The 13,784-nt window shown below is 51.1% G+C and overlaps 1 protein-coding gene across 13 annotated transcripts in view; it reads left to right on the forward strand.

Annotated features, from left to right (window-relative positions):
* Nucleotides 1-13,784, forward strand: part of AGAP1 (ArfGAP with GTPase domain, ankyrin repeat and PH domain 1) — a 324,467-nt gene that overhangs the window by 58,504 nt on the left and 252,179 nt on the right. For 2 of the 13 annotated variants that reach the window (XM_071418327.1, XM_071418323.1), the window contains exon 1: nt 8,761-10,294. The exons of 4 other annotated variants lie outside the window; for them this stretch is intronic. In XM_071418327.1, the coding sequence (XP_071274428.1) occupies nt 9,277-10,294 (1,018 nt within the window). In that variant the 5' untranslated portion in view covers nt 8,761-9,276. Of the gene's footprint in view, nt 1-8,759; nt 10,295-13,784 lie in introns of those variants that run through there. 7 more of the 13 variants (XM_071418318.1, XM_071418319.1, XM_071418320.1 and 4 more) reach the window with 5 other exon arrangements.

Consider the following 13,784-nt stretch of genomic DNA (forward strand, 5'->3'; position numbering starts at 1 on the left):
AGACGTCATGGTGTGTTCAGTGGCAGAAAGGCATCGAGCAGGCTCTCAATGCAGGCCTTGCATAACACTGGGGTGGCTTCACTGAGGGCAGCACCTGCAGGGCCAGGGCTGGCAGCAGCTCCCATCTGCTCTGTCCGCAGCCACAAGGCCATGGTTGTGTAACCCACACAAAGCTGTGTACCCACAAAATACCCTGCAGAGACAGAGGAGTGGTGCTGTACAACCACAGGGTGGTTTGGGTTGGAAGGACCTCAGAGGCCATGGAAGGCCCACATCCCTCTATCCCAGGCTGCTCCAAACCCCATCCAACCTGGCCTTTGAGACTTCCGGGGATCCAGGGGCAGCCACAGCTTCTCTGGGCACCCTGTGCCAGGGCCTGCCCACCCTGACAGGAACAATTCCTTCCCAATATCCCATCCATCCCTGCCCTCCTTTTGTTTAAAGGCATTCCCCCTTGTCCTGTCCTACCAGCCCTTGTGAAATGTTGCTCTGCAGCCTTGTTCTAAGCCCCCTTCATGTGCCCTCAGATCTCCCTGAAACCTGTGGGGAAAGCCACAGTCAATTTCTGAGGTTGTAAAAGGGAGTGTGAAGTTGTGAGTGCACCCCAAGCCTCTGTTCCCTGAGGTAGGTCCAGTCTGAGCCTGTGGAATGTCTGTATCCAGAATGGAACATCATAGCTGAGAGTCCTTCTGCCATCTCCTTGTAGATGAGCCCAGACCTCCCTCCCCATCCCATTCCTGCTCCTTGCTTCGTTTTCTTGCCTGCAGTTAAAAAATCCAGAGTCAGTCTGTGCTGTGTGCTGTGCCACTTGGCTTTGCAGGGAAGTGCTGGGTAGTGGCAGCAGTTGAATAACCAGGCTCCCAAAGAGTGGCACTGCTCAGGCTGTGGCAGGAGCAGTGTCACAGCACATCCTCCCTCTTCCTTACACTCATGCATGTCACCTTAATATTTCCTAAAAAATCCCTTTGCCAGGATTTCTTCTCCTGGGAAGATGAGAAGCCTCAGCTTCTCCATGTTTGACTCCTCTAGAATGTAGTCTGCAGGTTGCTTATCTAAACATATGAATTGTTTTTAATTAATAGCCAATCACAGCCAGCTGTGTTGGACTGAGTCAGTAATGAGTTTTTATTATTCATTCTTTTATAACCTTCTGATGTCTCTCTTTAGTATAGTTTTAGTATATAATTTCTTTTAATATAATATCATAAAATAATAAATCAGCCTTCTAAAAACATAAAGTCAAATTCTCATCTCTCACCTTGTCCTGAAAACCTCACAACACCACTGATGGATCCAAGCCTGTGCTTCTGGAATAATCCTTTTCCATAAACACACAGCCCTCTGTCTTCATGGCCCTTCAGAGCCTGCCCAGGCTTTGTCAGATCATCCTGTGCCTGAGTGCTCACCAGATCCTTGGTAGTGACAAGTTCACCTGCTTCCATTAGTTGGGAGCTGAAATTTAGCCAAAAGTGCTTTCTTGAGTTCTCTTTGCCTTGCTGCAGTGCAGTTTGAGTGTCTGGGTGATTTGAGGTGAAAAACAACCTGCCTAAAAAAATGAGGAGCACTGAGTAGCTGGCAGGCATCTGGAAATCCTCCTGCTTGTGAGAGGTACTGAAACACCACAAGTAATAAGCAAAAGGTGCAGTCCTGAGTTACAGCTGATGCTGCCTGTCACAATATTTTACTGTGCCAGGGAGGGGATTAAAGGAAATGTATGATAGCCTGAGTTAAAAAGCATTTTGCTTCTAAAAGAAAGGCCTGAGATCCAAAATGAGGTAAGAGATTTGAGATTTGCAGTGTTTCTTGTGGAGACAAACATGGCTTTTCATGAATGCATTATCTGTTAATAATACCTGTATTTAAAGTGAGATCCCAAAGCAGCGGTGTGCACAAACCTGGGCTGTCAGCAGCCCCCTCAGGGAAGGCTGGCTGTGCAGGAAGATGAGTTTTCTTACAGTTTATTCTTGGCAGCTTTGCCTGCCAGCAGCTGGGAGGGCAGGCAGGTGACAGGAGCAGCCCTTTGGAGCTGGATCAGCTGATGCTTTCCCCAGCATCCCTGGGATGGCCAAGCTGCCCTGCTGGCTGGCTGGCTGGCTGGCTGTCTGTCTGCTGGCTCAGGAGATGAAAGGAGCAGCAAGGAGGGCTCCTGGCTGGCACCGGCAGCCTGCTTAGAAGCAAATTAAAGTCACAGAATTCTCATTTCTATGGTCACCTCTGTGAATAAAAGCAGATCTGTGCTGGCAGCTGGGATTGAAGTGGAAGCAGAGTCTTGGGATGCCCTGTGGGAGTGGCTTTAGCATTGGCTGCTCCATCCCCAAGGCCTTGGGGAATGGCAGAATGATAAACCAAGTTTATAGAAGTGGAAGTCAACTTTTGTGTCTATAATTCAACAATGTAGCTATCAGGACAACAAGCTTTAGTGTCTAAGCTTGAAGTATTAGTGTGTAGCTTCTATGACCTCTTTCAGTTTTCCTGTTTTATTTTTGCTGCTTCAGTTAAATACAACAGAGGATACAACTCCTCTGTCAGGTGATGTGATGTAAAAAACCCGTTATTTAAAATGGGCAAGTGAATCTCACACTTAATTCTCTGGATGCCTCTTTGTTCAGTGAGAAGATAAGTGAGGACTACCCTGGTTTATTCAGTGAAAATCCAGCTGCAGTCAGGTGTGTTGTTTTGGTTTTAAGCTGATGGATGGGCACAATATATTAATTTTAACAGCTCCATCAGCTTGGGGGCAGAAATCAAAAGGATGATCTCAGTCATGCAGAAGAATTCAAGAGGTTTTGTACTCTTTCCCTTTAAAAAAGGGGGGTTTATTCTGCTCTTTTAAGTAAATTGCAGGGATCAAACCTGCTATGCCTGGACATCAGAAATTTTATGGAATTTGCTTGAAGATAATTAAAAAAAAAAATAATGCTAGCATGTGTCGTGGTTTAAAAAAATCATAACTGACTTAGCTTCATTTTTCTCCATTTCACATAAAGATGAGTGATCCCTACCCTCATCTTTAATGAATGAATGTGAGTCAAAGGTATTTCATTATTCTATTTATAAAATAATGTAGTCTTATGAAGCAAGAGCCTTTTAGACTATGAAGTACATAAGAGGCATAATTGATGTGAAAGGAAGCACCATCATCCACGCTGAGACATGAAAATGAAAATTGTTGTGACTTTTATTATCCCATGTGGTGGAATGTCCCTGGCAATAAGGCATGGTCTTCCAGGAGAAGCAATGCCAAACATTTTACCTCTTTCCTGGTGAGACAAATGATTGATGTGCATTTTTACTGTGCATCCCACGTGTCACTGTCACATTTTCTGAAAAATCCCTTTGCCAGGATTTTCTCCTGGGAAGCTGAGAAGCCTCAGAGAGGAATGAAAACAACAATTATCTGATTGCTGCTCCTGTGTTTGCTGCTTTGGAATGTGGCTTGGACATTGTTGACCAACAGGTGAATGCTTGATTGGTTCCATGTGAATTGTTTTAATTTAATGGCCAATCATGGTCCAGCTGTGTTGAGGCTCTGAGGAGTCAGACACGAGTTTTTAGTATTCATTCTTGTTAAGCCTTCTGTCAGTGTCCTTTCTGTATTCTTTAGTATAGTATAATAAATATGATATATAATATAATATAATATAATATAATATAATATAATATAATATAATATAATATAATATAATATAATATAATATAATAGCCTTCTGAGAACATGGAGTCAGATTCCTCACCTTGTCCTGGGGACCTCACAAACTCAACACCCATGCTCCTTACTCCCTTTCCAGCTCAGCATGGAGTGTTTTTAGGGCAGGAATGTGCTTTCCTTGTGCTGGCAGTAGGATCATTATTGGTGCCAAGTGCTGCCTTTGTGCTGGCAGCCCCTGCTCTCTGCTTTGTTGTGAGATGTCTCTGTTCTTCACGTGAGCAGAGCATTGCCTGCAGTGACCTCAGGCCCGTTTAATGGACAAGTGCAGAGTGACAGGAGAGCACAGCTCAGTGCCCTAATGCAGAGCCCCTGAGCCTGGGCTCTGTGCTGCTGCTCCCCTGCAGCACAATGTTGTTCTGGTCCAGATGCCTTCTCCTGTGTGCTGCGTGGGCACTGATCCGTGCTGACAAACAGCGGCTGCAGCGCCGCCTCTCTGGGAGACAAACGGGGAATCCTGGCCAAATTGCTCCTCAGAATTGCTCAGGTGACCCAATTTTGCCTTCCACAATCAGTTTGTCAAAGGAACCACTACTTGGAGTGTTCTATGGTGTGATGGTGTTTGCAGGGGTTATAGGATGAGGGAAGAGATGAGAATGTTGACTCCATGTTTCAGAAGGCTTGATTTATTATTTTATGATATATATTACATTAAAACTATACTAAAAGAATAGAAGAAAGGGTTTCATCAGAAGGCTGGCTAAGAATAGAAAAAGAATGATAATAAAATCTTGTGACTGACTGAGACAGTCTGGACAGCTGGACTGTGACTGGCCATTAATTAGAAACAACCACATGAGACCAATCCCAGATCCACCTGTTGCATTCCACAGCAGCAGATAATCATTGTTTACATTTTGTTCCTGAGGCCTCTCAGCTCCTCAGGAGAAAAAAATCCTAAGGAAAGGATTTTTCATAAAACATGTCTGTGACACTATAGTTGAACCTGCAGTCTGCAAAAAAATGGTAACATTTAGGGCTGCTTTTCTTACCAAAGAAAAAAAAAGACAAGGCAGTGAAGTGTCCAATAAAATCCAAAACATGGGCATGCAAACAAGCAGCTTCACAGGACTTGTGTGAAGGCTTTGACAAACCTGTCCAGTCTGTCTCAGCATGGAAATGTTCATTCTGAGATGCTGCTGGTTTATATGAGGCATTTTACAGAATCCCAGAATTGTTCAGGTTGGAAAAGACATTTCAGATCAGCAAGTCCAACTGCTCTTTCTCTGTGTCTGGGCTTTTACATTTGTAAATTGGCAGATTGTGTTAGATCTGCTGGCAGAATGTGAAACACCTGTAAGGAATTAAGAACAAGGAATCAAAGAATGATGATTATTTTTGCAAAGAGCTCTTGGGAAAAGAGAAAATGCAACGCCTATTTTGCATCACTTGGAGGGACACAAGAAGTGTTGGCTTTATAAAGTCAGTAGCAGCAGTGTTTGCTGCTCACAGTGACCTTGCTGTGCAGCTGTTGGAGAGCAGGAATGCTCCTCCTGCCAGCAGGGTCATCTCTGCAGTTGTTGATGGAGAGCAGGCAGTGAGTGCTGGGGATGTGAAACTCAGCTCCAGAACATCACCCGGGCTGGGCATCAGTGGATGGAGTGTTCAGAGAGCTCCCTCTGCACTCACTCTGAGCACACCAGATTTGCTTGAGGCTTTCTGAGGATGTGTTTGAGACACCTGTGTTTCACTGATTGAAAAGAAATTCTCATTGCTGAGAACTGTGAAACTCCAAATTCTGGTGGAGAGCTTATCCTACGTGGGAGATGGCAGAGGTGCCTTTTCCTGGCTGCATGGCATGGAGGGTTTCCATGGTTCTACTTTCCAGTGTGACCGCACTGGAGGGACAGCAGGACCTTGCCAAGCAGTCCTCTGGGGGTTTTCTGTGATCTTGGCAGAGGGTCAGGGAGCAGTTTGCAGTGCTGGAACGCTGTGGGATGAATGGAGGGCGTAACCCCCTGTGCCCCAGCCCCCGGAGAGGCTGGCACCCTGCAGAGCTCGGTGTTTGTGGAGCCCGTGCGTCCTGCTCTGCTCCCGCGCACCCGTGCAATGATGAAAGGTGAGCGGGAGCGGCTGCCGAGGGCCCTTCAGGACACACGGCGCAGGCTGCGAGCCAAAGGCCTTGTTTGGCTTGGCTGCCGTGCCTCCTGGCTGCTCCTGTCCCGGGGCCTGAGGGACTTCTCCCGTTCTGGGAGCGGATCTGTGCTGATTGCGGGCCGGGACGAGCGGCGGGGGCCGGGCTCGGGGTGCTGCACTCGGGACAGCATCCCCTGGCTCTGTACAGCATCCCCCGGCTCGGGACAGCATCCCCCGGCTCCGTACAGCATCCCCCGGCTCCGTACAGCATCCCCCGGCTCCGTACAGCATCCCCCGGCTCCGTACAGCATCCCCCGGCTCTGTACAGCACCCCCCGGCTCGGGACAGCATCCCCCGGCTGGGGCAGCTTGGGGCTCGTCCGGAATATTCTACATGACATCCCTTGCCCCGTGAATGAGCTCCCTGCTCTGAGATAACCCGCTGTTAAAGCAGATTCCTGTAGTTGGTCTGGCCGCGGTGAAGGGGGATGGTAGGACCACCAGGTGATGGTGGGCTTTGCACCAGCGGCTGCAAAACAGCCCGTCCTGTTTACAGAAAGCCTTACAAGAAGTTGCACGGTGGTAAGTTGTGGTGAGTAGCAGCAGAGCAACCTTGGAGTACCACTTAGTGCCCGTAGGAAGAGCTGCTGCAGCAGCATCCCCAGGGATGATGGATGTCGGCGTTCCCGCCCCGGTGCGAGTGGAGCAGGATGCGGGGAGCAGGGGGGTGCGGGATGCTACGGAGAGGGCTGCAGGAATGTGCCGGCTATTTGTGTGCGCCTAAAGTGGTTCCTCTGGAGGGGTCTGTCACGCCGGGAGGATGAAAAATGGTTGATCCCGCTCCGAGTGAGGAGGCTGCGCTCCCCGCGCGGCGCGCTGCAAAGCGCGGCCTGGAGCCAGAGCCGGGATCAGCCCCAGCAGCCCCACATGCTCCAGCTCTGCTGGATCTACAGATCTTCCACAAGATCTGGATCTTGAGGAAAAGATATGCAATTTTTCACTCTTAGGCTCATATTTTATAACAGGTCTTTCCTTCCCCTGTCTCTTTCCTTTCTTTTTTTTTTTTTTTTCCCCTTTGGAAATACCCGTTGGAAGTGGCATTTTGGGTGTCAGAGAAATGGAGAAATGTGCTGTCATTCTATGGCAGCAAACAACATTTAGAAGGGACTGGAAATTTGTTTTCGGGCTGGCCAAGGGAGACCTCTTAGAATCCCAGGGGCATTAAATATCACCTTGTTCCAGCTCTCTGCCAAGGGAAGCCACACCTTCCACTAGAGCAGGCTGCTCCAAGCCCCTGGTCTTGAATCCTTGTCTGCTAAAGATACAGGTGCTGCTCTATTCCATGGTGAACAGAGCTAAGAGGAATAATCAGTGTTAATTAGTCAGCATTAAAGACAACACTGATACCCGGAGAAATGAGCTAAATCAGGAATTCTCTGTGTTAACACAGTAGCAGTTGTGGGATGGCAGTGTCCCCGATAAATGGCTGTGTGCAGAGGCTGGGAGCAGAGCATCCCTGATTCCTGAGTCAGAGTCCAGCCTCCCCCTGGAGCTGCTGCTGGGGCTGTGCCCTCCCCAGATGTGCCTCCAGGTCTGTTCCTCACTCAAAGGGAGGCCAGGCCCTGGCACAGCTGCCCGGGCAGTGGTGGAGCCCCCATCCCTGGGGGATTTAATACCCGTAGAGGTGGCTCTTGGGGTTTAGTGGTGGAAGTGGCAATGCTTTCCTTCCTTTTTATTGCTTTTGACCCTCACTGGCATTGGTGAGGGATGTTTTGATTGTAGACATGGGAGGGAGGTGCAAGGCAGCTGCAGGTGCTTTTTCAAGCCTGACTTTTTATGGGATGTTAGGCATGGAACCTAAAAACATTTTTCCTAAGGTTGTGTAACTTTTTTTTTTTCCTGCCATCCTGGTTTGCGAGTGACTAAGAGTGGGCATTTACTGGTTGTTAATGACCTCAGCATCCCTGCAAAGGCACTGGCAAGTGGGTGTGAAAGGGGGTGTGTGTGACACGCCCTGCTCCAGCTGTGCACCAGAGCCAGGTTCTGATGAAACCGCTGCTTGGGAAGGGTTTCTGCATGACTAACCACTCTAGTAATGGGGCTTGGTAATCATGCAGAGCGTTGCTGTGAACAAACATTTATTAAGGAGGGTCACAGATAAAAAAAGAAATCGGTTCTGGGTCGTTTTGACTGTTTTTGAGGAGGAAGTGTTGTCTCGGATGCAGAATGAGCCAAGATCTGAGCTCACAGTGTGGTCCAAGCTGAGCACCACACGCCTTGCCCCTTTTATGGGCCTGGATAAATCCTGGGTCCCATTAACACCTATAATTATCCCAAAAGGAAGGTGATGGCAGACTTTGCAGTGGCATCCAGCCTGCAGGATGAGGAGCAATGGCCATAAACCACGAGAAGTTTCACACCAACACGAGAGAGAACTTCAGTATATTGAGGATAGAAACAGGCTGCTCTCACCAACACGAGGAATAACTTCAGTATATTGAGGATGGGAACAGGCTGCTCACACCAACACGAGGAATAACTTCAGTATATTGAGGATGGGAACAGGCTGCTCGGGGAGGCTGAGGAGTCTCCCTCTCTGGAGCCGTTCCAGCCTCACCTGGATGTGCTCCTGTGAGAACACAAGCATGTTCTAGGTAACCCTGCCTGGCCAGGGGCTTGCACTGGCTGACCTGCAGAGGACAATTCCGTGCTTCTGCCTTGCTCGTGCTGCTGGCAGGGAAGCGTGATGTGCATCCCGTTCCCGAGAGGAGCTGGCCCAGGCAATCCTGGTGCTGCTGGCAGGGAAGTGTGATGTGCATCCCTTTCCCAAGAGGATCCGGCTGAGGGAATGCTGGCTCTCTCTGCCGCCGCTCCGGGCGGGCGGGATCCACGCCGTCTCTTAGCGGCTGCCGGTGCCGCGCTCGGGCCCCGCCGCTCCGCTGCGCGCTGCCCGCCCCGGGGCGTGCGCCGGGCTCCGGCACCGCCGGCTCCGCTCCCGCCGGCCCTTCCCGCGCCCGCCGGACCCGCCGCGGATGCTAATCGGATTTACCCGGCCGAGAGGGCAGGGAGAAACCCGGCCGGGTCCGCAGCCGTGCGGCCGCGCTGTAAACAATGAGCTGGGAAGCCGCTGCTGCGGCTGCCGTGCCGTGAGGAGCGGAGCGGGACTCCGCGGGAGGAGGATGCGTGCCGTGCCGTGGATGTGAGCCGTGCCTCGGTGCCTCTCCGGGATGCCGCTGCCATGGACGCCGGCCGCCGGCGGGGAGCGCGGCCGGAGCCCAGCCTGACCCCGCCGCAGAGCGGGGTGTGACACCGGAGCATTTTTTTTTAAATTACTATTTATTTATTTCATTATTTTTTTAAACCGGGTTGCAGTGGATTGTGGCTGTGCGTTTCCAGCGATTCTCCATCCATCCATCCATCCATCCATCCGTCCGTCCGTCCGTCCGTCCGTCCGTCCATCTCGGCGCCGATGCCCGCCTGAAGGGCAGAGCCATCATGTACCTCCTGGACAGCAGCGAGCCGCCGGCCGCCGCCTCCTCCCCCGAGAGGATGCAGCGGGGCACCCCGCAGAGGAAGACCGTGTACCGCATCTCCGTGACCATGGTGAAGAAGGAGCTGCTGGGGCCCGAGAGCGACCGCGCCGGCCCCGAGCTGCCCCGGCGCGGGCGGAGCCGCCCGCCGGGCTCCTCCAGCCTCACCAGGGCCGGGCTGCTGCTGCTGGAGGAGGAGGAGGGCGAGGAGGAAGGCGAGGAGCGGGACAGGGTGCCCAGCCCCTGCGGCTTGCGCACCTTCCGGACGCTGAGCACGGGGCAGCTGGAGCTGGGCCGCCTCAAGGTGCCCCGGAGAGCGGGGCCGCCCCCGCCCGGGGCGCCGCGGGGCAGCGCCGGACCCGGAGCAGCCGCGGCCGCCGCCGCATCCCCGCCCGGGCAGGAGGAGGACGAAGCCGGGGGGCCCGGGGAGGAGCCGGCCCCGGCGGAGCGGGGCCACAGCCCGCGGCGGCACTCGGGGCTGCTGCGGCGCAGCTTCAGCTTCAGGCATTGGAGCGGCGGCGGCGGCGTTGCGGAGCCGGCCCGGGTGCGGCGGCACAGCAGCTCCGGCTGCCTGCCCGGGCCGCCGCCGCCCTCGCCGCCCGCCGCGCTGCCCGCCGAGCCCCCCGAGAAGCGCAACACGCTGGACGTGGGCGAGGTGCTGAGCCAGGCCGAGCCGCTGTCCCGGCTGGAGCGCTGGGAGCGCAGCAAGAGCAAGAACCGGACCCTGGATAACAGCGACCTGCAGCGGCTCTCGGAGCGCCTCGGCCGGGAGGGCCCCGCGGCTGGCAGCGAGCACCGGCTGCTGCGCTTCTTCAGCGGCATCTTCGCCCGCAGGGACGGGCCCACCGCCCTCTTCGGCAGCCCCCACGGGCGCTCCCCCCGCAGCAGCTTCTCCAGGTCCAGGGCTTATTTCAGCAGCCTCAGGAGAGGTGCCGTGGAGATGCAGTCCAGCTCCGAGAGCATCAACGGGTCCCCCCAGAAAGGTGCCCGTGCTTGTCGTCTCTGGGTGCTCGGCGTTGGTGCTGGGGGATGGACGGTGGGGTCAGGGGGCTGCTGGGTGCGAGGAGAGGGAGATGCTGCACTGGGCTACATCAGGGTGCTGAGGCACACACAGAGAAGCTCTGGCTGCCCCTGGATCCCTGGAAGTGTCCAAGGCCAGGCTGGATGGAGCTTGGAGCAGCCTGGGCTACTGGAAGGTGTCCCTGCCCATGTCAAGGGACATGGAATGAGATGATGTTTAAGGTCTCTTTCAGTCCACACCATTCCTAATTCTATGGATACAGCGTGCTTTGAAGCACATGGTAGTGCATCTGTGCGGAGTGCAGGTCAGGCTGTGTGTCCTCCTGAACCAAAAATCCCTCTCTGGGGTGATTGGCTGTGCATTCTAGGACAGATGAGTGAGGCAAGTGTGGCTTGTTTAATTATGGAATAGAAGCTGGAGTGCTGCTGTATATAGGTCACTGGGTGGCCCAGTGCTGCACAGCACTGACACTTTCTCCTTTTGGAAAGGCTTCTGTAATCTGAAGGATGGGTTGTGTTGGTTAGAAATGGGCACTGCTGGAGAAGTGAGTGAATACTGGTGCAAATGTCTCATAAATCCTAAATATTCATTGTAATAAAAGAGCTTGAACTGAGTTAGGTATTTTTGGAAAACACAGGACAGACTCAGAAGCCACACTCTTTGAATTATTATATTATTTGAGTCATTTTATATAGCTGTGTACAAATTGGCCAGAACGTTTCTAGTCTAGGTGGAAATCAGATAGGGAGTTCTGGGGGTTTGTGAATCCCTCAGATACAAGAAAAACTTGAAGAAGAACCTTGGCTGTGGGATGGAGGTACCTTGCTGCGGGGTGGCAGGGAAGAGCTGACGAGCTGCTTTCTGTGAGGACCTGCAAGCATCCTGGTATCGCTGGCTGGGACGTGCCAAACCAGAAATGCTGGTTGTGGAGCTTCATTGTGAGCCAGTGCTTTCTTCCAGCTGTGCTTTCAGATCTTTAATAAGTATCTGTGATGAAACATTTAACCAGCAATTACAGTCCCCTTTGAGCACCAAAGTGCTTATCAGGTGGCAAATGATCTCTGAGTTGCTGCTTTTCTGAAAAACACAATTCTCAATTAGATTAAGCTTTCCTAAAGGCCCAGGTACAGCAGAGGATGGTGTGGAGTTGGGCCCAGGTGGTTTATTTTGGGGAAAGCAATAACCAGCTGCCAGCCCCTTCCCTATGCAGAGCTCCTGCTGCGAGTGGAGTGTGCCCAGAGTCTGAGGAATCAGGAGCAGAGCCAAATATTTCGACCTGGTAGCCGAGGACTGTAAGGTTTTATTGATGTGGCGGCATTCATGTGGGCTTGGAATAATCTTGACGGAAATTGTGGGCTGACCTTGGTTAAAGTTCAAGGGAACCACAACAGGGAATTACTTCATTGGGCTCTTGGTGCCTGTCCTGTGCCAGCACCCTCCAGCTCCTGCTCTCCTCGTGTTCTGGGAGCACAGTCCTGCCAGCCTGGGAGGAGACCTCAGTTAATCAATAAACTCTTGGTAAACAGCACTGAGATGTTCCAGAGAGGTTCTTCTGTGCGTGCCACCACCAAATCTGTCTGGGGCAATGAATCCTTGTGCAAAAAAACGAGTCCCAGTGGTGTGGCTGCAGTAGGCAGCAGTGTGGCAGCCTTGTGTTATGGGTTAGCAGGCCTGGTGTGCTCTATTTCCCTCCCTTTTTCCATAAAATTGCAGCTTGGGAAAAAAGCTTGTGTACAGCTCCAGCTGTTGCTCATTGGTGGCTGCTAGAAAGCTGAACTTGAACTAATTTGTCTTTAATTTCTCCTACTGTGTGTTAAGAAATACATTTAATTAGTTATTACTAGTTAGCATGCCAAATATATTTTCATATTTTAAGGTTGGAACAAGCTGCTGTTTGGCCAGAAGTTGTTTCTTGCCTCTTTTAGTTGATGTGGAGTTGGTGTGCTCCTGACAGTCCTGTGCACAGATTCTGGACTAACTGTAGACACCCAGGTGGAACCTCAATTTCAGTGTGGGTTTTATTCCCAGAAACTTGAGGAAATTCTTGGCTGTGAGGGTGGACAGGCCCTGGCACAGGGTGCCCAGAGCAGCTGTGGCTGCCCCTGGATCCCTGGCAGTGCCCAAGGCCAGGTTGGGTAAGGCTTGGAGCAGCCTGGGATGGTGGAAGTTGTCCCTCCCCATGGCAGGGGGTGGGATGAGATGGGCTTTAAGGTCCTTCCCAAGCCAAACCAGGCTGTAATTTTATGATTTTACACTTGTTTCCCTTGTAGCCTTGGTATTCTCTGTGTTTGCTGCTGTGAATGAGTTATTTGATTTTTTTTACTTGAAACAAAAAGCCTGCCCAGGGTCTTAAGAGAAAGTAGAAGTTTAAAGAAATGTAGCTTGTTGGCATTTTTAGCTTCAAATATTCACCTGGGCACTGCAATATCTGCTTGGATGATATTTCCTGAAAAATACCTTACTTTACCTACCACAGTCAGGTGTAACATAGTTTTGGACAAGTTTTTAAGCAGAAGAGTCAAGAATTTTTAAATCTACATGTTTTTGATGTTACTGAGTTTGACTTAGCTGTGGAGTCAGTAAAGGTTGATTTTTGGCTGGGATCAGTCTAGAGTCTCAGCAGTTATTCAGGCTGTCACTAAAGAGCCCTTGGGACTCAAAAGCCTTTTCCTTTCCTACCTGCAAACCCCATTTGCTCTGATATTGTTGGCCTCAAATCCTATGCAAGTAACAATTCCCAAAACTCTTGCAAGGGGAAACAGGGGATCCATTTATTTGAAGGAAGAAAAGTTTTCTATGTGCATGACCACTATCCCCAGAGGCAGAAAGAGAAACTCCCATAAACTTCAAGCCAGAGGAGTTATTTTTGCCTTAAACCATTTAGAAGAAGTCCTTAAGGGGAATGTCATTCCTCATGTAAACTTTTTTTCTCCTTGAAGTTTTCATTATTCTTTCCTGGTGAGAGGAACCCTCTCTGCTGTGGAGGAAGAGGAGGAGGATGGCTCTGAGGCTGAGGGCGTGGGGGACGGTGTTAAAATAGTTCCTTTTTCAGTGGTTCTCACTTTCTGCTTTTGGTCTGAGATAAGTTTGTTTGAATAACCTCTCTTTGGGATACACTAAGCAGATTTGGGTATCAAAATTGTTGACTATCAAAAAGAATATCATCATAATATAATAAACTGCTCTTTTGAGGGTTTTTCCCCTGAGGTTTTAGAGGAGTTAGTTTTAAGCTCTTATCTCAAATTCTGTGCAGCTTAGAGTCGTGGGAAGCAGGGGGAAGCTGCTGAGTGATTTCTGTTGGAAGCCTCCAGCCTCTTCCTTGCAAAGCTCCACTTGAGATAATTCCTGTTAGTTCTGTGTCATCTCCTTGCTGCCCTGGTCACTGCTCTGCTGTGCTGCTGGCATTCCCATTGTGTGCATGGATGGCTGGGCACAGACCTGGAGCACATGGG

This window comes from Agelaius tricolor, unplaced genomic scaffold (assembly GCF_023055355.1).
Source record: "Agelaius tricolor isolate 1412-34295 unplaced genomic scaffold, bAgeTri1.0.p SCAF_83, whole genome shotgun sequence".
NCBI classification, from domain to species: domain Eukaryota; kingdom Metazoa; phylum Chordata; class Aves; order Passeriformes; family Icteridae; genus Agelaius; species Agelaius tricolor.